At 40.2% G+C, this 24936-nt stretch overlaps 2 protein-coding genes across 5 annotated transcripts in view; one reads left to right on the top strand and one right to left on the bottom strand.

Moving 5' to 3' along the window:
* Positions 1-614: 614 nt before the first annotated feature.
* coq7 (coenzyme Q7 homolog, ubiquinone (yeast)) lies at positions 615-13207 on the bottom strand. Its single transcript, XM_068056195.1, has 5 exons — positions 12848-13207; positions 11037-11151; positions 9506-9645; positions 7249-7317; positions 615-845 (listed from the first exon to the last, which is right to left on the bottom strand). The coding sequence occupies exons 1-5, from the start codon at positions 13094-13096 to the stop codon at positions 768-770; spliced, it is 651 nt and encodes a 216-aa protein (XP_067912296.1). The 5' UTR covers positions 13097-13207; the 3' UTR covers positions 615-767.
* Positions 13208-13530: 323 nt separating this feature from the next.
* LOC137383395 (uncharacterized) overlaps positions 13531-24936 on the top strand; it is a 90928-nt gene continuing 79522 nt past the window's right edge. For 3 of the 4 annotated variants that reach the window (XM_068056188.1, XM_068056187.1, XM_068056189.1), the window contains exons 1-2: positions 13531-13670; positions 17765-17855. In XM_068056188.1, coding sequence (XP_067912289.1) covers positions 13624-13670; positions 17765-17855 — 138 coding nt within the window. In that variant the 5' untranslated portion in view covers positions 13531-13623. The remainder of the gene's footprint in view (positions 13671-17764; positions 17856-24936) is intronic. The other variant, XM_068056191.1, reaches the window with a different exon arrangement.

Genomic DNA, 24936 nt, shown 5'->3' with positions numbered 1-24936 from the left:
AATGAGGTCTCAGCCGCTCCCCTGATACTGATGGTGGCTCCAATGCTTTCCTGCCACTTCTGCTGCTTGGGCATCAGCAGCGCTCCCATTAGTCACCCTTGCGGTGGGCCACACTGTATACTGCTCCCACCTCTGGAACCTACCCGCCGTCTTTAATTTGACGGTGGAGGCGACCTACTAATTGGCTGCCTCCCATAAAATTCAGCTGGAAGGTGTGCTGCTGCCTCAACTCGAGCGGGTTCACAACCCAGAAATTACCTCAATGTTGGGTTCCCGGCACTCGTGGCAAAATTCAACACATAATGCTGAAACCACTGCACATTTGAGTGTAACTAATTCAGCAGAAACATGAGACCTTTCTATTTTGTATGGGTCAGAGGCAGTGACTATCTTTGAACATGGAGAAAGTCACCACTTGATTGTGCAGACTTTTCTCCACAGCACTTTAATTCACATTCTAATTTTAAACAGTGCTGGTGAATTGAGCATGTGTTGACTCGAAGACCAACTGAACGATTCTCCAATATTCAGACAGCCAGGACATTTCATACAAACGCCCGGTTAAACACGAACTGCAAGTGAGCCCTGGAAAATAGACTCAAGAGTGAAACAACTGCATACACAGACATATTTATTATTTTAATAATTGAAAAAATTTTGGGACTAGTGCATATAAAAATAAGTTGTAACATTAACCTATTTTACTGTGTACTGGTAATCTATATTACAAACTATACAGAGATGGATTGATTTTATGGAGAAAATGTTTAAATACGTTCAGACATGTAGATTGCAGCCTTGCATCCAGCTTGTATAATATTCTTCAATAATGAATAAGCAGGTGCCTAAAAGACAAAATTTTGAGAATACATCAATATGGTGGTACAGCTTTTCCCAATGTTTCCCATTAATAATGAAAACGTACAAATTTCACAAATCTACAGTATGTCATACTTTAATTGCACGAGTCAGTTTGCTGTCTTTGTAGGTCTTCATTGTTCAACTGATATGTATCCTCCATATACTGTATTACAACCTAGCCTTAATAGGTTCTGGAGATACCATGTGCTGAGCATGCACATAAAAATGCCTTCATAACATTGCAGACCATGGTGTCACCGACCGCCTCCTATTCCCTATATGTATGCAGCATCACAACCTGCACTACGGCACCAGTTTGCTTTGCTCTGAAGCTAAAATTAACCACCTACTTAAAACTACTCTCATCCTTCCCCAAAATTAAACCAACAGAGGGCCTTTTGTGAAGCAAGGATACACGTGACCCTGCTTCAGCTCATCTGCTGCTGAAACCCTCATCCATACCTTTGTTATCTCTAGACTTGACTATTCCAATGCACGCCTGGTCAGACTTCCATCTTTCATATCTTCCACATGCTTAAGCTCATCCAAACTTCTGCTGCCCATATCCTAATTCACACTGTCCCGTTAACCATCATCCCTGTGCTCGCTGACCTACACTGGCTCCAAGTTAAGCAAATACTCGATCTTAAAATTCTCACCCTGGCTTTCAAAATCCTCCATGGACTTACAACTCTCCATCTCTGTATCCTCCTCCGGCCCTAAAATCCTCAGATATCTGTGCTCCTCCAATTCTGGCCTCTTGCGCTTCCCCAATTTTTAATCGCTCCACCACTGTCGACAATGCTTTCAGCTTCTTTTGAAAGTTACTACTGAATCTGCTTCCACCACCCTTTCAGCCAATGCACTCCAGCTCGAAACAACTCGGCAATTTTTTTTCCTCAAGTTGCCTCTGGTTCGTTTGCCAGTTATCTTAAATCTGTGTCCTCTGGTCACCAACACTTATGACAGTGGAAACAGTTAGAAATGTTCAAAATCATGAAGACCTATCAAATATCCCCTTAACCTTCTCTGTTCTAAGGAGAACAATCTCAACTTCTCTAGTCTTTCCACATAACTGAAGTCATGCATCCCCAATGCCATTCTAGTAAACCTCCTCTGCTCACTCTCCAAGGCCTTGCCATATAGAAATCTAATGGGATACAAAGAAATATGGTGACCTTAGTGTTACCAGTTTGAAAACATGTGCTTTAGGTCAATGTCAGTTATTCAGGCTTCTGGATAATCTGCGATTATGAAATCTGGAAATTTAGAATGGTTGCACTATCACTCAAGATCCTGAGATTAAATGCAGAACTGTGTTCTACTGCCTTTTTAGGACAGCAAAATTCCTGGAGTAAAAATAATTGTTCTAATTGGGGGTAACTCTTTCTATTAGTCCTAATATTAGTAGTTTGTCTGTCTCGGCTGACATCACTGTTCCATGTAGGGTCCCACAACAGGTCTGATATGGAATAAAAACAAGAAATGCTGGAAATACTCAGCAGGTATGGCAGTATTTGTGGAGAGAGAAGCAGAGTTAACGTTTCGGGTCAGTGACCCTTCTTTGTCTGATATGGGGCATGTTGGTGGTATGCTTGTATAAGGGATTCTTTGACAGCTGCCAAGATTGTTATATTGCTTACAAGTGAGGAGTAGAAGTGAGAGCGATGCAGATAGAAGGCCTTCATGAATCAGTTTGATGGGAGAAACTGGATTCTGCACTGCATCACCTAGATAATGCTGGGCAACAGGCATGGATGCGCTACATGAGCAGGATGAGGACAAAAAAAAAACTTAAATGGTTTGAGTGAACAGTGCAATTAACCTTGTCTAGTTTTGCAGCTGCCCTTCTGAAACTGGTGAAAAGGATTTCTGTAGGTGTGGTTGTAGTTTCTATCGTTAAAAAAGGGATCCTAATGAGTCCAAAAATTGCAGAGAAATTTCACTGATAACACTGGTTGTTCTTTGGGTTATATATTGGATTCCCTCAAGTAACCAGAAAGGAAAAGGCTAGACTCCAGTCTTGTAAGAAAAGTCTCACAGGACATTGCAAGGCTTAGAGAAGACAGATTATATTGCTTTAAATTGATTGCCATGAGGCTATTGACCTAGTGCTTCACACTAGGAAAGGCTAGAAGCTATTTAGTATATTTTATTTAGGAAACATACTCCCAACTCTAAAGTTCACATACATACAGATGACAGACTCACACATACTGTCAACCATCCTTCAACCATCTGTTGGATACCATCACAAGGGACAGAGCTCAAATATCTATCTCAGACATTTCTGAAATTATTGTGGCCCTACCATTAGTCATAGGCAAACTCACCTAGGGATCTGGAGGGCTCTAGGTTTCAAACCCAAACAATGGCCAAGCCCTGGGTATGTTGGTGGGTGCCTCCCAATACGGCACTACAGCTTCATATACCCCAAGAGGGATCTCAACAATACGGATTGGTCGGAATAGGTGCAACTCCAGTTTCCATTCGTTTATAGAGGTACTTCGGAGTCCTGATGGACGCTAATTTCACCCTCCACACACCTTGCTAGAAAGGGGCAAATGGCATTCTGATCTTTCATCAATGTGAGTAAAGTCCTAATGTAGATTAATCTTATGATGCAAAATACACATTCAAACAGTTCTCCATTGTTAAGTAGTCCCAGGCATGGAACAAAAAAAAACTTCCTCTGACCATGCAAGGTTCTTTGCAGATTTTGCATACGCTAAGATCCCCCTTTTTGTAGATAGAATCCAGGATCAAGATATGAGGAGGATGTGGCTGAAAAAGAGGCAATGAGTGCAGGAATAGGGGTTCTGACATTCACCAACCGGTCACTCTGGAGGTGAAGTCAGCTTCGTGGTGGGCACACCTCTTGATCAAAGCTCTTCACATAAGAACCTGAGTTACACAGTAATAGTACCCCTGTTACACGTCATTGGATTTCCAGACTATCAGAACAGCTGGCATAACACAATCTCCTTTGTGTAGCTCCTTGGATAATACTAAAGACAGATGTTCATCAAACTGCTGACAAATGCTGCTGTAAGGCATTTCTTGAAGGCTAAACTTACATAGCAAGAGCTCAGCTCCTACCATATCTAGAATGCAGAGCCAAACACCTGCTACCGAAACTCCAATTCTAAACTTGTGGAACCACCATTCTTTGAGGTATTCTGTGATCAAGAAGATGGTGGCAATGCATGCACATATTTTATGGTCAGTTCTGCTGGTCACCATGCCAATCTTGAGCAGCCTCTTGTACCAGCTGTCCACCTAGTAATAGATCAAACTTGCACTTGTCAGTTGTCTTGAGATCCCGAAACCAGACAGGTCCACAATTCTCCAGCCAGTGTCATGAAGAGAACTTGAATGGTTAGAACTTGAATGGTGGGAGGAGAGAGGGGTGCTGGGATATTTTCAACTCAGCTCCAGATAACCCTGCAAGTCAATGCCCTAATGAGCAAGGTCATCGTTGCTGGACAAACAAGAAGCTTGGTTTTCGTTGGTTAAAACCAGCACCTCTGTGCATTTTTAGGTGTTACTAAGCCTCACCTCTACCCATTTATACCTAAACTCTCTAGTCTTAGGTAAGCAGGTGAGTCATTATTGGGGATGCCTGTTCATTCATTATTTTGAAAACAAAAATGCTAGATGTAGATTTCTCAGTAATTTGATAAGGCAACTGGATCATAATGATGGATTTCCATGTATATCAGACATCCAACTGATCAAAGAAAAAGAGTTTCCCAATTGCCTCCAGGATCCATGTGTCCAAATATAATGCTCTCCATATAATCATAAACTCCTGTGACAAGTTACTGATGCAAGGCTGAGGTAATTTGGATCTACAAGGGACTGAGACACTTTTGAACCCTAACAATCTACGTCACAGAATGACTGCTGCTAGGTAAGGCTTTGACTTAATCCAATTGAGAATTGATCCAGCTATCCCCATCATAGCACAGATGCTCTGCTGGTTTTTCTTAAGCTGTCAATACTCTACCTGTCCTTCAAAAATATCTTTCCCATTAAATTGTAGAAATAATGGCTGTTGCATTAGCTCACATGGGTAACATTAAACACAAACACACCAGCTTGCAGAGCAATATAGTGAATGCTGCAGAGTTCTGGGACTGGACCGAGTATGGTAGCATAATGGTTATGTTACTAGGCTAGTAATCCAGAGGCCTGACTATTAATCCAGAGATGAAAGTTCAAATCCCACCATGGCAGCTGTGGAATTTAAATTCAGAAATGAATAAATCTGGAATAAAAACCTAGTATCAGTAATGGTGATCATGAAACTACCAGATTGTCGTAAAAACCCAACTACTGTTTCCTTTAGGGAAGGAAAGCTGCCATCCTTACCTGGTCTAACCTATATGTGACTCCAGACCCACAGCGATATTGTTGACTGCCCTCTGAAATGGCCTAGCAAGTCACTCCGTTGGGCAATAAATGATGGTCTTGCCAGCGACATCTACATCCAGTGAACGAATAAATTTTTTAAAAGTCAGCTGCTGTGCAGGGACCTGCATTTGATCTTCAATTAGGAGTAACAACTGCAAAAATGCCCCAGTTTGTTTTACCCACTGTTTGGAGAAAAACATGGCCTTTTGGTGAATAAAACCTGCTCCATCGTCAACATCCTAAATGGATTAGATTATTCCTGGTAAATTGCCAGCTAAGTGCATTCAGTTACCTGAACTCCCATTTGGAGGCTCAGGGTTTGTCTCATGTCCATGCAAGTTGAAGGGTTATCCATCCCTAGGAGAGGGGAGTTAGATGTACAAAGCCAGTCTTGTTTCATAATACTTTCTTGGGTTACAAGAAATACGAGAATTCACATTTATGATTCGAGAGGGCTATCAGAGTTCCCATAGAAGTACATTTCCACTTAGTTTTCCCCATTACTGAGGAAGTATATTTGAAGGGTATTTGAATTTAATTGTGCTTAAGCTTATACAGGTGGAGGGTGTTAATTAGGGTCTTACTTGAGTATATATAAGGAGACACTTACTGAAACTGCGTGCAGGTTTGATTGAGGAGCTGCATATTTGCGATCTTTTTACTTTGTAAAATAATTGCAAGACTGAATAAAGATTGGCTCCACCATAATCCTTCAACAACAAGTATAACATTTGGTGCCGACCAGCAGCAGTGCCCGAGATAATTCTAGGACCTATAAGCTATGAAGTCATAAAAATAGTAATAATAAACCTGCACTTGATTTATACACAGCTCAATGCCAGCATTACATGTACGCTGGTTGATGCCAACAATCTTTCTGTGCCAAGCTTTTTCCGTATAAATGAACTTGTGCCACTAAAGGCACCAGTGTTTTCTCAGCACCAACATGTTCAATGATACTTGACTGGTGTGGCTGGATTGCTTAGATCTATTGTGCTCATCTATCTTGTTCTGAATAATATAGGAAATGTCATAATTATTCCTTACTGAAGTATTTCATATAGCCCAAAACAAATCTAGCAATTCAGAACATGTTTGGAAGACAATATTTTATGCAACGATTACAAACAATGAATGTATATAAACTATTGCACAGTATTTTTAAAAAACTCAGACCCTTGCATAGCCTCAGGAAGTGCCAAAGCTCTTAGTGCCTAATAAAGCACTCTTGAAGTGTAGTCACTGTTGAAATGTGGGGCAACATGGTTGCCAATTTGTGCAAAGCAAGTTCCCACAAATAACAACCTACTAGCAACAAGGAACATTTTTATGTGCATGATCAGAACTGGCTTTCCTCAGAAACTATTAATCTAGAGTACAACTGTATGCTGTGTGGTAGATGCAATATGAATAAGGTGAGTTACTGAAATCGGTGCATCAAATTAAAATTCTCACTGAAACACACGGCCATTTTTAAAACTATTTTCTTTCTCCCAACCTTTACACAAACTAGGGTTGTATTCCTTGGAAGGAGCGATTTGATCGAAGTTTGACATACTAAGGGGAAGAGATAAACGTAGATAGAAACACTTTCCGATGATTGGGGAGTCCAGGACTAGGGGATGTAGTTTAAAAATTAGTCAGACCTTTCAGGACTGACATTAGGAAACACTTCTACAAGATAAAAATGCAGCTCTTCAGCTAGTCACCAAAAACATGCAATTATCACCAAGGTTAACTTGTCCTAATTTTCCCTGTCACTGTGGAGAACTATCTGGCTGTCGGTTGGTATTGCCCCCCTCAGACAAGACGATATACACACCATATGCAGAAATCATGGGAGCTAACCCACCTATGCCACTTTATACCACAGTTCATTACCAACTGGTCACCCATTGGGCTAGTTATATAGTACAGTTGGTGACAATATTATAACAAACAGCAGAAAATGTCCATGAGAAAAGGGCCTACCATTTCTGCATCATGTTCTAATCCTGTGTTGTGATGCTCCATTTCTTCATCTCTGAATCTCTTTAATATCTGAAATAAAGGTATGTTTATTCCTCCACAACACTATAAAACTAGTATATATAAAGACTAAATTATTCTTTATTGAATACACAGTGTTACAGCAGTTTCAAAGCTGAAGGTTACAAATTTACATGTTGGTACATTAAACATTTTTACGATTACACCTCTATGAATGGACTACTAAGTTTTGTTTCTCAGTCTCGAGTAGTAAAGTTTGTATTTAAATGAAATGTATTTACCCCATAGATTCTCCATGACGAAGCTATACCTACTTTTGCAGATGTCTAGTTTTCTGAACACACTGCAGTGTTTTATGAAAAGGGAAGAAGGGATACTGCCTACGATGTTATTAATTTCTTATTTTTTTAAACATGTCAAGTTGATAAAATAATATAACTACATAGCAATACATTTAAATTAGCTGCATTTTAGATAATTAGAAATATCATAAAGCTTCTTCAAGTAGAATGGTGGCATTATTATACCGTCACTATATTGTCAGTATATATGCATTGCAGAAGCAGCTTTGTTGTGAGATTTGCAGTATAACTAAGGAGCAAGGTTAGCTACTAATCTGACAGTGTGCACTGAAGCCAATTGATGCAAGTTTACTAGGAAACAATCTTACACCACTTGGGCTTCCTACTGGATGTTGTGTAACTCCAGTCCAGTGCAAAGACTTTTTAATAGTGCCTTGGTGGTTCGCTGGACCTCTTCAGTATGGAACCTTGTTAATCTAGAGCCTGTGCCAGTTCTCTCATTACTTTTGAAATGAGCGATTTAGGTAGCATAGCTCTGCAGCACACAAGCGCAGAAATACTTTGCTGCTGATCCCATTGTTAAATGCAACTAAAAATGCAACTCATATACTGACTGATTCTTCCACGTTGACACCCTTAATTGTGGTGCAAATGCCATGGGGAAAATAATCCCGAATAATTTTGGTGTTCAAATTCATTGGGATACAATTCGTTACATCTAACACGTGCACTTTTTTAAAAAAAAATCTCAGCATTGAAAACTTATTATGCAGGTTTGATACAACACCAATAAAACTCAAAGCAGACCCAAACCCATAAGGATTGAAATTATACTCTGCACCGCGAATTTATTTTTAATTGGTAGAGGAGATGGTCAAGGTGACGTATGTAAGTGCTGAGGGAATTGATGTGTTTTTGCATTTGTTACCCCATTTTAACATATAACACTCTCAGGTCAGACATAGCACCACATGAATTGTAAAACTCCCATTATTTTGCACTGACAAATATGCCTCTACTTCAATCTCATTAGGAGCAGCCTATATTGTACCAACATAAATCTTTCCACTTTAAATAACATCTAGACTTATGGTTTTTCATTTTATTAGTCTGTGTTGAACTACAGCAGTGACCAGAGGTAATGGATACCTATTGTGCCACTAATTCACAACTTAATTTTATTTCCTAATACTATAATTATTTTAAAAAGCAATAAGCTCTGGAATGACAAAGACAACTTTAAATGCATATTTGTATCCTCAATTTATCTTCTGAAAACTTTTGTGATACTATAATATCTGTTATTGCTAATTAACTATAAACTATTCCCAGACCACCAATTCAGCTCTACAAACTGGCTAAGTTTTTTTTTCTCTCGCCTCCAATAGAGTACACCATCACTGAAAATCCAGGTGAAACTCAATGATAGAAGGACTGAAGTTTCAGAAATGGTTTAGGTAATAGAGCAATTACAGTAATTGTTATTACTAATCTATTGATCCATATTAATATAGTCAGAGATTACTGCACTACCACTTGTCTTAAACATTTAAGTTAATTATTTTGCATAGCTCAGAAGAAAAATATTTTGCACTCTACTACTTTTAACTTTCTGGGCAAAGCTCAAGAGATTCCTTCAAGAGTGTGCAGCTTTCAGAACTTCCTTTTATGTTTAAATGACTATTCTTTCTTTCTTCACATTTTCTGCACCCTACCAAAAAATGCAAGTGTCTGAGAAAATAGAATTTGGCAGACTGGAGCCATGGAACTTGATAACCATAATTGAAAGTATGGTTCCACTAGACTATAAACCTGTAGATTTAAGCTGATTTTTCTCAAAGCAGTGAAGCTTGTAGCAGTCATTTAACACTTAGCATTTAATTGTACGATATAGAAACATCCGTGTTATTTCCTACTTTAATACCAAGAATGCTTACTTCAAGTAACTCTTTATGTCTTTCTGGATCATCTTCCATTAGCATCCTGATCTGATTATTGTAATGCTGTGATATACTCTCTTCTACAGCTACTGTACAAGCCATGGCACCCTCTTTTCCTAAAAGAGCTGTTCCAGCACCTATAAAAAGGTAGCAGATAGCACCCATTTATAATCAGCACAGCTACCATACATCATTTCAAGATCAGCAATCACACAGAAAAGTATACATTTTATATATAGAGGCAGGCACTGGGCACAGTGAGTCAGAGGATTTATTGATTTATAACAGGGTATTTTGTCATAATATCAGCATGACTGATTTACAGTGATACATTAATCTCCATTTGAAATGTTTAATTTCAACACAGTACAATAAATTATTGTAGTCTATCATCAGTATTCAGATCCAATGTCACCACAACCCATTAATAAATGCTCATCAAAATTAACAGATTACAAGATAAATATTCAGAAATCAGGAATAAGGAGGGAAGTAAGGTTTTATATACAAGGGCTAAGAAATAAGTTAATTAACAGAGCCTATTGAAGGTTTTGGGCAAGAGATGCTGGGGGAATATGAGGAATAACCTTTTTTATACAGCGAGTGTTAATGACCTGGAACTTGCTGCCCACAAGGGTGATGGAAGCAGAGACAATCAATGACTTCAAAAGGAAATTGAATGGCTACTTGAAGGATATAAACTTGTAGGGCTACGTGGATCGAGCAGGGGAGTGGAACTGACTGGATTGCTCCATGAAAGCCAGCATGGAACTTGATGGACTGAATGGCCTCCTTCTGTGCTGTAAATGACTCTATGATTCAATTTAAAAAATGTATTTTGTGACTATATTAAACTGAGAAAACCAATCATCCTGATCTTAATGTCCTTTCTGAAGTTGATTTCTAAAATATGGAACAGGTGTTAGATCCATCTCTCAACACACACACTCAACATACATTACACCGGATAAAAATTTGGAAATTTGAACTTTGCTTCAAATATTTCTGAAAAGCTTGATTAACAAAAAATGTGGAATATTCCTTCAATACAACAGACTGAATGGTACTGGTGCATCCTGGGAAATCAGGCACATTTCAGGCCAAGACCATAGAATCCAGATTAAGTTCAGAGTCAAGCCAAAACTTTTAGAAAAGGCTAAGGGCTTCAAACTAAAATTTTAATGAAGGAATTAGAGGATACAAAAGCTAATTTAATGCATAAATTTAACCATGTTGTTGTGAAATATGCATTTCTTTATTTTACAACTGTCGATTACTGCGGGGAAAAATGGCAGTTGAAAAAATATTCAGAAAACATTTTGAGCAACTTAAGGAAATCTGGTGGCCAGATTGCACAATCATGGTGATATATTCTCACTACTAAGTAACAGTTATTGTGTCCCACAATACAGCACTTAACATTGAAAAGACCTAGAGAAAATGGTATTGCCGGTAACTGGTGTGTTTTCAATGAAATGCCCCACACAATTGATTGAATAATAGATTTTAAATATATATGGATGTTTACCCAAAATGAATCCTGCAACATTCCAGAAAGGCATTAGAAGGGTTGGCCGAACTCTGTAATCAACTATCAGTTCATTGAATTTCTCCAGGTGTTCCTTTTCTTGATCCCACATTTGCTGTAATAGGAGTATTAATTTCAGTTAATTTACTGCACAATATTTCGACTGTTTAACATCTAAGCCTGATGTACTTTAAGGAGATTTATTGGCTATGAATAAGTTTCTAGTCTATTTTAAATGAACATTCATTCACATTTCAACTTTTATTTTCATACCATTTACTGTATAAATTGATGAAAAGTCCATGTTTAATGTAGTAGCAAGATTGTCCACATACACATCTAGTTAAGTCGACATAGGGCAAGACAATATTAACACAATGAACACATTTTGGTGCTAACAATGCACCTTTACAAAATACTTTCTTGTAAGTTATAAGAACTATATTTGGAGATTGTTTGCAGTATATTCTATCCTATCACATCAATACATATCAATACCAGACATTAAGGACCTCATTATTTTTTCCAAAGATTATTCTGCCATGATTTAACGAAGTCTAACAGAGAAAGGTAAGTAAGGTGACAGATCATTAACAAAATCACAATGGACTTCGTATGTGAAGTTTAAAATTTGAGAAGAATTCTAACATAAAAATCTAGCAAGAATGCTGTTCAGATAGAGGGATGGTTTGGCACAACAGTCAGACGAGATTATCACAGGTTTAATTCTTGATCTGTGCTAAATTAGATGATTTCAGCCATAGTAGAAATTACAGCATTACAATTGTCTTGAATGCAGTGGACTAAGGAGAGGAAAGAGACCCAAAATCCCTGTTCCCTATCCAATAGGAAAAAGTGATTGTTGCGTCAACCTCTGGTGAGGACAGGGCTGGGTTTGACTGTCATGATTTCCATCGGCAAACAGCCCACAAGCAATCTTTTGTCTAGGCTTAAACATGAGCCTCAATTGAATGAGGTACCATAGGGCTAGTGTTCACAAAGAATTAAACACGAGCCTCACTTGGATGAGGTACCATAAGGCTAGTTAGTGCTCCCAAAGAATTATACCACGGCAAGAATCAACTTTGCAAAGAAGCAAATTTTAAAAAAACACTGGACATTACATAAAGAATAAAAAGTAATACAAAATCATAACACTGAGATCTTTCATATATACTAATTATTTGTTATATTAATCTAATGCCATGTAATTTCTCATCAGGACAGGAAGGAATTGCTTTGATGATAAAAGGCCCTGGAGTCAAGCAGTAAATTCAGGATATTCGGACTTCAGATGAACTTGACTGAGTGCACCTTGTACATAATTATCCTGTCACACCTACTCCACCTATGTATACCTTCTGCATTGCGAGACGCAATTTCTGAGTAAAAATACGACTCACTTACGATCTTGCGATTTTTAAACAGCTTTTTGAAAAGCATTTTCAGATGCAGTAATATAGTTTTTGAAAAGAGTTTGAACCTGTTAGAGAGATTAAATAAGCCACTTTTGGAGTTTATAAACCTGTCAATCTATATTCGTTTAGGTTTGAAAAAAGCAACCTAATGTTTATACTAAATCGCTTTTTAAAAAAAATGTTTGTCTCGATTTATGATGCAGTGAGGTTGGCACCTCTGGATGTGTAAACGCTAAACTCTACATAGACAAATTGGCATCACAGGCCTACTTTTCAGCAGCAATTGCACTTTTACAGCAAATTTAAGAATTTGTCAATGATTAATGACTGACAAATTTGGTGTGATTGGATTCTAAACGCAGTGCATGTAATCCTCTCCGTTGAAATACCAACCTGGATTACAGGCCCCACTGGGGTTTTGCCTAGTATTGCCATTTGCCCTGCATAAATACGAATAGCTCCGTACTCCCCAGCATGATCCACTCGGATGATCCTACCTAGCATCGCCCTCTCGGCCCTACTGCTGAGATACCTGGCGGCCTGAGTCCCCTCCCAGCAAATCCCGGCGTTCCGCCGCGTCAGCTGCAGGTGAGGCCTGGCGTTTCTCAACAGCAGGGAGGGAAAAGCAGCCAATCTCTCCATGATTAAAGCGCCAAGAGTGGTCAGTGAGAATCACACCAATCTAAGCGCCCAATCTCACGCAAACTCCCCAACCCGGTACCGCAACTCTCCCGACCCGTAGGGGTCCTTCACTCGGTGATGCCATGTTCGTGACTAGTCCTCTGCCCTCAGCCCTCAGCAAAAAGTGGAGATTTCGCCTATTACATGAGGTAACCTCCAGCAGAATAGGAATAATAAATTGGTCAATTCGGCTCCTGATGGGGTTAGAAAAAGTTATTTGTTTAAAAAACAAACCTTATTTTGGACACCTTCCCTATCATGGGGCGGGAGTGAAGGACCCACCCGCGGACCGTCCGATTGGTTAATTGTGCCACACAAGGTGTCACTTTATTCGATAATACATCTGTCAATCATCCGGCGTGTACCCGCCCATCGCCATCAGGTTACTATGGAGATTGGGCGCCCGACGCTGGGGATCTGCAGTTTGAGGCGTTTCCTTTACCCGATTAAAGTTTAGTGGCAGCAATTTACGGAGCACCTTCTCAGAGATGTTTTTCTCATCCAAGGATGTTATTCATTCTGTTGCCAAAAACCTGTAAGTTAGTTTAATTTATATTTTTATTTTCGTTCCCGAATGTTAATTTTCAAAGTTACCGTTGACGGTATCAAAACTGAAAGGCATCAGATTTGTTGAAATGTTAATTAAAGGTTCACTGTCCGGATCACTGTCGTTGGACAACAGTAGGAAAGGTATACAGCACTTTTGCCGCAAGGGCATCGTAAAACTACCTCTTGCGCTTATGTTTAAACTTCCTCTGATATTTCAGGCGATGGAATTTCGTCGGGAACTTAAGGGATCGAAGTTGCACCCGAAATTCCACCTATTCGTTCGCTCATTTTGCCGCGATCAATTTCCTCTTAAATTTCCTGCCAGTTTTATGAGCAGACGCCTGAGGGTAAACAAGTAGAAATCAGTGTAAACTAAAACGGTGGAGCTCGCACTATATTGTCCTTATTGGAGTATGAAAGCTAAAGTTTAAACTTGTCGTTCATGAACTTTAGGCACAGCGACCGGGAATTTGTTGCAGGTGTACAGCCTGAAGCTAAACCCAAAAATGCATCCATTCCCGCCTGCATGATACCACGTTACGCTCAAATTTCCTGCGAATCTTATACGAATATGCCAAAATGGTCGTAAATCAGCGTTATCAGTCGGAACAGCTCCAAACTTACCACCATATGTTTCTCTCGAAGTCTTAAACTTCCAACTTAGGCAAATAAGGTTAAGAACCCGCAATCGGTAAAGCTCTTCAGGTTTTTGTGTGACTTTCTACAAGTCTCAGTGAAAATAAATCGAAAAAACACTCGAACATGTTCAATAAAAGATCAGAAAAGTTTTTTTTCTGCTGCCTTTGCAACTCTGGTCATTTGAACAGAGCCTCTGAGCAAGTGTAACTGTGGTAAACTCTTATATAAGGCTCTATCATAAAAACAAGAAATGCTGGAAATAGTCAGCATATCTGGCAGCATCTGTGGAGAGAGAAGCAGAGTTAACATTTCAGGTCAGTGACGTTTCATCAGAACTGGCAAATATTAGAAATGTAATAGGTTTTAAGCAAGTAAAGCAGAGGTGGGGCAAGAGATAACCAAAGAGAAGGTGTTGATAGGACAAGGTCACAGGGAATAGCTGACCAGAAGGTCATGGAGCAAAGGCAAACGGCATGTGAATGGTATGGTGAAAGACAAAGCATTAGTGCAGAGAGGGCGTTAATTGACAGAAAAATTAACAGCCTGGATCAGTGCCGTTTCCTGCTCCTGCCCAGAACTGGAAAACTTTATCAGCTTTGCTTCTAACTTCCACCCTTCTCTCACCTTTACATGGTCCATCTCCGATACTTCCCTTCCCTTCCTCGACTTCTCTGTCTCCGTGTCTGGGGATAGGCTGTCTACTAACATTCAACATAAGCCCACCGACTCCCACAGCTACCTCGACTACACTTCTTCACACCCTGCCTCCTGTAAGGACTCCATTACATTCTCCCAGTTTCTCCGTCTCCGACACATCTGCTCTGATGATGCAAACTGCCACAACAACGCTTCTGATATGTCTTCCTTTTTCGTCAACCAAAGATTCCCCCCCACCCCCACTGTGGTTAACAGGGCCCTCAACCGTGTCCGGCCCATTTCCTGCACCTCTTCCCTCACCCCTTACCCTCCCTCCCAGAACCGCGACAGGGTTCCTCTTGTCCTTACCTTCCACCCCACCAGCCTCCACATCCAAAGGATCATCCTCCGCCATTTCTGTCACGTCCAGCATGATGCCACTACCAAACTCATCTTCCCCTCCCCTCCCCTGTCAGCATTCCAAAGGGATCGTTCCCTCCGCGACACCCTGGTCCATTACCCCTTCCACCTCGTCCCCTTTGCACGGCACCTTCCCCTGCAATCGCAGGAGGTGTTATACCTGCCCATTTACCTCCTCTCTCCTCATTATCCATCGTCCCAAACACTCCTTTCAGGTGAAGCAGCGATTTACTTGTACTTCTTTCAATTTAGAATACTCTATTCGCTGCTCATATTGGGGAGACCAAACGCAGATTGGGTGACCACTTTGCGGAACACCTCCTCTCAGTCCAAAAGCATGATCCCGAGCTTACGGTTGCTGGCCATTTCAACACCACCCCCCCCCCCCCCCCCACCCCTGCTTTCATGCCCACATCTCTGTCCTGGGATTGCTGCAGTGTTCCAGTGAACATCAACGCAAGCTGGAAGAACAGCATCTCATTTACCGATTAGGCATGCTACAGCCTGCCGGACTGAACATTGAGTTTAGTAATTTCAGAGCATGACTGCTCCCCCTTTTTATTTTTATTTGTATTTATTTTTTCATGTTTATTTGTTTATTTTATTTTAGTTTGTTTAGTTTATTTCTACTGTGCCTACCCATTGTTTTTTTCATGTTTGTGCTTGGAACCAGGCTGTTTATTTTTCTGTCAATTAACATCCTCTCTGCAGTAACACTTTGTCTTTCACCACACCATTAACATACCAATTTTCCTTTGCTCCATGACCTTCTGGTCAGTTATTCTCTGTGACCTTGTCCTGTCAACACCTTCTCTTTGGTTATCCCTTGCCCCACCCCCGCTTTACTTGCTTAAAATCCATTACATTTCTAATATTTGCCAGTTCTGATGAAGGGTCACTAACCTGAAACGTTAACTCTGCTTCTCTCTCCACAGATGCTGCCAGACCTGTTGAGTATTTCCAGCATTTCTTCTTCTTATTTCAGATTTCCAGCATCTACAGTATTTTGCTTTTATATCAGGCTCTATCACTTGGAAACGGGGCCTGGAGATGCACTTAGATGGTAGGATTGATAGAAGGCTGCAAAAGATCAATTTTTAATGTGACTTATACTAAAGCCATAAAAAGCATTAAAAGAAACAGAAGATAAAGTGTGGGTATCAGTGAGGATTTTTTTTTAAATCACAATAAAGCACCTGAAGAATGGCTTTGTTTCCTGTTCCACCTGACATGCTAGGCTTAATTTTTATACCCATTTTGAGCTAGTTTAATTGTAGGAAACTCACTTTAGCCATTACATTTAGGAGCCATTATACTGAGTCGTGATTTGCTCCTTGCCTGTTGCCTTCTCACCTCCTTGGGGAGGTGACAGGCAGCCGCTGCCCTTGATTCAATTGAGGCCCTTAAGTGGCTAATGAATGGCCAACTAAGGGCCCCTTCTTGCCGCTGCTGGTATTTTACCTGCAGTGGATGGGCACTTCAGCACCTGGGAAAGCCATTCAGTAAAACCTGGCGGGATCCCTTCTGATAGGGCACACTGTGCCCCACAGACTGCCCTCTAAGTGACAACTGCTGTAAGACACCCCCCCCTGCTCTTGTGATTGACACCCCCCTCCCCCTTCGCAGGACCTGCCTGATTAGCCCCGGCGATCCCTGACCCCATTTACCTGCACTCGGGGCCTCCTCGATTGCTGCTGCTCTGGGGACTGCTGCAATCACAGCAGTGGCCACTGCTCCCAATCAGCCATAATCATATTGAATGGAGGAGCAGGCTCGTTGGGCCATATGGTCTACTGCGGCTCCTATTTCTTGTGTTCTTGTTCTTGTACTGGGACTGAAGACCTGCCAGCCCTCTGATTGGCTGGCAGCTCTTGGAGACGGGATATCCTGCCTTAGAGGAGTGGAAGCTGCCATTGCAGGCAAGTTGATTGCCTGAGGACGATAAAATGCAATCGTGGCTTCCCAGGCTGGAGGAGGCAGGCTCGCCCCCGACCTTCCAGCTGATGGGCGGGGCCACCACATCCGTGTTAAATCCCAGCCAACTCTTTTTCTCTTTCTACAGATGCTGCCAGACCCGCTGAGTATTTCCAGCGTTTTCTGTTTCATTTCAAATTTCCAGCATCTGCAGTATTTTGCTTTTGCATTTTATGTGTTCACATATATTAAAATGTGGCTGATGAAACATAACCTATATTCCCTTATTATTTGAAAGCAACCCAGTTCAAAGCCATTTAATATTTTATTTCATTGTACCAAGTTTACAAAGATTACAAATACAATACAAAGTGGAACTTTAAAAAAAAAATGCCTTATTGTACTGTATTATTTCAGGTGCGTAGCAAACATCACTAGCAAAATTGCTTTTTCTCTCTTTGTTACATTTAGAAAATATTACATTGACGTTCAACGAAAGGAAGATGGATTTGACCTCTCTGGAATTGATAGACCTCAACTGCTCTACCCTAATCTTAAACCAGTAAGTATAGTACAATGAAAACATTTTTGATTCTTTTAAAATCAGCCAGTACCTTTTTTTAACTGTAAATCAACAGGCAATATTGTTTTCTTTATGAAAAAAACAGGTTCTCGCCTCCTAGGCTAAATCAGAAATTCAGTATGTACTGTAAAATTGTTTTGATAATGCCTTGATGATTTCAATTACTACTTTGAAATGACTTCTCAAACACAGGTGGATTTGATTTTGATTTAGATATACAGCACTGAAACAGGCCCTTCGGCCCACCGAGTCTGTGCCGACCATTAACCACCCATTTATACTAATCCTACACTAATCCCATATTCCTACCACATCCTCACCTGTCCCTATATTCCCCTACCATCTACTGACACTAGGGGCAATTTCTAATGGCCAATTTACCTATCAACCTGCAAGTCTTTTGGCTGTGGGAGGAAACCGGAGCACCCGGAGGAAACCCACGCAGACACAGGGAGAACATGCAAACTCCACACAGGCAGTACCCAGAATTGAACCCGGGTCGCTGGAGCTGTGAGGCTGCGGTGCTAACCACTGCGCCACTGTGCCGCCCTTAGTTTAGATTACTTTAAATAAAAGCAAAATACTGCGGATGCTGGAAATCTGAAACAAAAACAGAAAGTGCTGGAAATAGTCAGCAGGTCTGGCAGCATCTGTGGAGAGAGAAGCAGAGTTAATGTTTGAGGTCGGTGACCTTTCACCAGTTCTGATGAAAGGTCACCGACTTAAAACATTAACTCTGTTTCTTTCTCCACAGATGCTGCTAGACCTGCTGAGTATTTCTAGATTACTTTAAATTTTGTTGGCAAAAATTATCAAAATCTAATCAATTGTCTAGTACAAATAGTCGGATGGCACAGTGGCGCAGTGGTTAGCACCGCAGCCTCACAGCTCCAGCAACCTGGGTTCAGTTCTGGGTACTGCCTGTGCGAAGTTGGCAAGTTCTCCCTGTGACCGCATGGGTTTCTGCTGGGTGCTGTGGTTTCCTCCCACAGCCAAAGACTTGCAGGTTGATAGGTAAACTGGACATTATAAATTGCCCCTAGTGGTGGTAGGAGAATGGTGGGGATGTGGTAGGGAATATGGGATTAATGTAGGATTAGTATAAATGGGTGGTTGTTGGTCAGCACAGACTTGGTGGGCCAAAAGGCCTGTTTCAGTGCTTTATGACTCTCTAAATATGTCCAGCAGATAGCTGATTTATTTCTTGCCTATCTGTCTTTACAGTATTAAATCAATTTGAATTTACTTTTTTTGCAAAATGTACTGTCACTATGAAGTAAAATTTTCAGGTGACATTTTTGCTCCATATAAAACAATGATCTTAACATTCAGGTGGACTGAATTAACATCCAATTACCTACTCACCTCCTTCAGTACTCTCTATTCCAGTTAAATTAACCTGCATTTTAGCCTGGTTCCAAGCTGTCAGCCCTATCCCTCATGACTGAGATTGTAGCTTGCTATCCTCCCTTGTCTTACTGGACCTCTCTATTGCCTTCAACAATACTGACCACCCTATTCTCTTCCATCAGTTTTCCTGTGTGGCTGCCCTCCATGTAACCATTCTCGGATATTCTACTCCTAACTATGCCAATTCAGTCACTACATTTTCCCAAATGGTTGCTCCTCACATGCCAGCAAAGTGTGCCCTCCAGTTTACCCCAGGGCTCTATTTTTGGTCTGCTCCTATTAATCATCTACATGCAACAGCTACCTAACTGTCTATCTGATACCAAGTCTGGATGTGTCAAGACTTCTTACAGTTCAACATTAGTAAAACTGAATCCACCAGAACCCGCATGCCTCTGGCCCCACTCCACTGTTCTGCCTGGCTGACCATGTAGGTTGTTCTCTTTGTGCAATGTTAGCATTCTATTCAATCCTGAAGTGTCCTTTAAACACCAAGATGGTACATTACAAAGATCACCTTCCACCTCTTGAACATCACTCACTTATATCAGAACCTCTCCTCCTCTACTGCTGAAACCCTGATACATTCCTTCATTATCTTGATGAATTTCTTAAATGCTCTCTTTGCTAACTTGCCTTACCTAATTTGGAACTCTGCATCTTGAGTTCTGTCCCTCACAAAATCTTATACATCAATCATCTATGTCATCTTCCAGATCTGCTGGTTTCTGTCCTTATAATTTAACCTTTTAAGCCCTTGTATCATTTTGGTAAATCTGTTCTGTACTCCTTCCAAGGCCAATATGTCTTTCTTGACCTGAAACGTTAACTCTGTTTTTGCCTCTACAGATACTGCCTGGCCTACTGAGTATTTCCAGCATTTTCTATTTTTGTTTCAGATTTTCAGCATTCGCTGTATTTTGCTTTTGTCTTTCATGAGGTTTGATGCCCAAAACTGAATGCAGTATTCTAGATAGGGTCTGAACAGGAGTTTGTATAAGTGAAGCATCACTTCCTCCACTGTAAATTTCAACCCTCCTTTTTGGAGTTTGCATACCTGAACACCAAAATCCATTTGCTCTCAGATTGTACTCCCTAACCATTATTCAAAGTATTCCAATTATCCATGTCACTTGATTCTCCCCAATTTCATTTGCTCCAATTTATGTTAATAATATCAAGTGGAACCTTATCAGTTGCCTTCTGGAAGTTCAGATAGAAAATATCCATTGACACCATGCTAGTCGTCGCAAAGATTTCAACTATGCCCATGCCTTCTCTCTGATCAACTGTTAGAAACAGGAGTAAGCCATTCAGCCAGTCAAGTAAGATCATGGCTGCGATCCAACTCCATATACACACCTTTTCTCATATCCCTTAATACCTTTGATTGACAAAAATCTATCAATCTCAGTTTTAAAGTTTAACAATTGACCTAGCATCAATTGCCGTTTGCAGAAGAGAATTCCAAACTTCCATCACCCTTTGCACATAGAAGTGTTTCCTAATTTCACTTCTGAAAGGTATGACTTTAATTTTTAGATTATGCCTCCCAGTCCTGGACTCCCCAACCAGCTGAAATAGTTTCTATCTCCCTTGTCTATTCAGCTTAATATCTTGAAAACTTTAATGAAATAATCCCTTAACCTTCTAAATTTCAGCGAATACAACTAATGATTCCTCTAATTTTTTTTTAATGTGCACAGCCTATTCATTTAAATGTGAGGGCCCTTAAATATTTTTTTGCGCAGCCACGCATGGGTGGTAACTTAAAGGGGCTGACTTGTGTTCTCCCTGCACGAGATCTTCCAGGTTTTGCAGCTAGAGGGAGTATTGAATATAACGCTAGTTTGTGTAATCTAATTTTGTAATTTAATCCTTTGGAGCCCAAGTATCAATCGAGTATATCTACATTGCAGTCCCTCCAAGGCCAGTATATCCTTCCTAGGGTGTGGTGCCCAGAATTGCTCATAGTCCTTCGGGAGTGACCTAACCAGAGCTTTGTATAGCTGGAGCATGACTTCTACTCCCTGTATTCGAATCCTGTAGATGTAAAGCCCAGCATTCTATTAGCCTTTTTTGATTAATTTCTGTGCCTGTCCTTTAGTTTCTTTACACCTCTGCTGTTTCTAGCTTTTCACCATTTAGAAAGTACCCTGTTCTATCCTTTTTTAGGTTCCAAATGGACGACCTCAGATTTGCCTACATTTAAATCTATTTGCCACAATTTTGCCCATTAACTTAACGTATCAGAATCTGTTTGCAATTTTATACTTCCATCTACACTGCTTACATATATATGATATAGTGCCACCTATTTTTGTGTCATCGGCAAATTTGGATATGTGGTATTCTATCTCGTCACCTAAGTCGTTAATAAATATGGTGACTATTTGAGGGCCCAGCACAGATCCTTGCAGGACACCACGAGTCACATGCTGCTAGTTAGAGTATCAACCCGTTATCCCTACTCTCTGTCTCCTGCTCAACCAATTGCCTAACCAGGCTGATAATTTGCCTTCAATTTCATGAGTTTCAGCTAACAGTCTCTTTTGAGGGACTTTGTCAAATGCTTTCAGGAAGTCCATATAAATAATATCGCAGACAATCCTCTGTTCACTACTTTAGCTACCACTTCAAAAAAATTCACTCAGGTTTGTCAGGCATGATTTACCCTTTACAATTTCATGCTGAATCCATCCTATCTACCCTACCATTTTCTTTCAAAATCCTAAAAACTTCAATCAAATCACTCCTTTGTCTTCGATATTGCAGGGAATACCAGCCTGGTTTATGTAATGTCTCCTCATAATTTAACCTTCGCAGTGCTGGTAACAATCTGGTGAATCAGCACTGCACTCTTTCCAATGCCAATATATCCTTTCTAAAGTGCAGTGTCCAGAATTGTGCATAGTACTCCAGATATAGTCTAATTAGGGCTTTGTATAGTTGTAGCAGAACTTCCACCCTTTATATTCTAGCCCTCTAGATATAAAGGCTAACATTCCATTAGCCTTTTAATTATTTTTTGTACCACTAGTGATCTGTGTACATGGAGCCCTAAATCTCTTTGGATCTCCACTGTTCCTAGCTTTTCACCATTTAAATAATATTTGTGTCTATTCCTTTTATTTGTCCACAGTAGATGACTTCACATTGCATTGAAATCCATCTGCCATAGTTTGTCAGACTCACTTAATATATATCAACGACTATATATAATTTTATGCTCCTGTCTGCACTATGCAGCATGTCAACAATCTTCTTGTCATTGGCAAACTTGGATATATGGCTCTCTATTGTCATTTATAAATATAGTGAGTATTTGAGATCCCAGCACACATTCTTGAGCGACACCACTTAGTTACTTCCTTCCAATTCGAGTACATACCCATTATCCCTACTCCCTGTCTTCTACTGCCTAAACAATCTCTTAACCAGGTCAATAATTTGCCTTCACTTCCATGAGCTTTCATTATAGCTAGCAGTCTAATGTGGAACCTTTATCGAATATTTTTAGTTTTAGAGATACAGCACTGAAACAGGCCCTTCGGCCCACCGAGTCTGTGCCGACCATCAACCACCCATTTATACTAATCCTACACTAATTCCATATTCCTATCACATCCCCACCCATCCCTATATTTCCCTACCACCTACCTATACTAGGGGCAATTTATAATGGCCAATTTACCTATCAACCTGCAAGTCTTTGGCATGTGGGAGGAAACCGGAGCACCCGGAGGAAACCCACGCAGACACAGGGAGAACTTGCAAACTCCACACAGGCAGTACCCAGCATTGAACCCGGGTCGCTGGAGCTGTGAGGCTGCGGTGCTAACCACTGCGCCACTGTGCCGCCCATATTTTCTGGAAATCCCTATATACTATATCCATAAGCATTCCCCTGAAGACTACTTTAGTTACATCCTTAAAAAATTCAGTTAGGTTCATTAGACATAGCCAACCTTTTACAAATCCATAATAAAAACAAGAAATGCTGGAACCACTCAGCAGGTCTGGCAGCATCAGTGAAAAGAGAAGCAGAGTTAACGTTTTGGGTCAGTGACCCTTCTTCGGAACTGACAAATATTAGAAAAGTCACAGGTTATAAACAAGTGAGGTGGGGGTGGGGCAAGAGATAACAAAGGAGGTGTAGATTGGACCAGGCCTGCTTTTATTTTACAAATCCATGTTGGCTTTCTCTAATCGGCTCAAATTTCTCTAAGTACTCAGTCACTGTCCTTAATTATAGATTCTAATAAATACCTACAACAGATGTTAGACTAATAGGTCTATAATTTCCTGGTTTTTCTCTCTTACTTTTCTTAAATGATGGAGTTACATTTTCAATTTTCCAATCTAAGGGGACAATTCCTGAATTGAAAGATAATGGAAGATTATAGCTAAAATATCTGCAAGTTTCTCACCTACTACCTTTAAAACTTTGTGGTGGAAACCATCAAGTCCTGGGGATTTGTCAGTCTTTAGTGCCATTATTTTTTTCTAATCCTGTTTTCTAGCTTACATTAGTGCGTTTTAGTACTTAATTGATTTTTTTAGTTTCCCTAGAATGCCAAATCCTTTCAAAGTAACCATGGAACTAAAATATTGAAAAATTATCTAGCTTTTGTTATGACCGAGGTGGGAGGAGTGCATTGTTTTTTCTTGTCCCATTTCTCCACAGGTCATAACGTATATGTTTAAAATGTTTACCCAGTTACTGATACGGTCAGTATACTCTACTCTTTATCCCAGAATAAAATATACCAACCAGGTTTCTTTAATAAACAAAATTATCAGTTTATTATAAAAACAAGATTTAGCCAGTGACGAAGCAAAGCACTAACACAAAGATTGAAATATGGAAGTTCCTCTTTTAAATCCCCCATACACAAGCTCGCACACACACTGAAAAGAATAAAGAAATTCTCTCTGCAGAGCTCTGTTATTAAAAAATAACAAAAAAGAATACTTTTGCCAAATACTTGCTAATTCTTGAAGAGACAAAAAGATATGGAAAGATGTCCGTTGTCCCTTTTGGTCTGGCGTCTGAGTATACATAGACGGGTCACTGGGATCTTTTCTGGAGCAGTTCTTTTCAGGCTGGTTCGAGAATTTTTTTCCAGCTTCTCAGGAGAAATGTGGCATCAAAGATTTCGTTTATCACACTGAATGTGTAGGGTTATTTCAGCGACAGGAGGAAAGATATGAGTTGGGTGTTTTTTCCTTGGTAGGCTGATCTTCAGCTGTCTACAAACAATTCACACCCCCAACTGAACTGAAAACAATATCCAAACCCCAAATAGAAAGTCAATCTCTTGACCTCCATAAACCTTGACATGTGGCTTCTCTGCAAGTTCCTGTTGTTTATTTACCTTAAGGTAGGTGATCTCCAGTAAAGGTTGTTTTTAGCACTCCTTGGGACCGATTTTAACTCTGTTTAATTGAATGGGTTTTGAGTGTTAAAATCAATCCCCTTGATTCTTCCAGTAATTGTTTTCACAGTCAAGTGTCCTTTCAATGACCTCAGTGAAAAAAAACAAGTCCAGCATTTCTTTAGACTTCCAAATGAATCCATTTCCACAATTTAAATATGAGTCCTTAAAAACATTTTTTTAAAAATAGAAGCACTCTCATAACACTTTTC

Source organism: Heterodontus francisci, chromosome 24 (genome assembly GCF_036365525.1).
Source record: "Heterodontus francisci isolate sHetFra1 chromosome 24, sHetFra1.hap1, whole genome shotgun sequence".
NCBI lineage: Eukaryota > Metazoa > Chordata > Chondrichthyes > Heterodontiformes > Heterodontidae > Heterodontus > Heterodontus francisci.
Note: the sequence above shows the minus strand (reverse complement) of the source record. Positions and strands in the feature narration are given on the sequence as shown.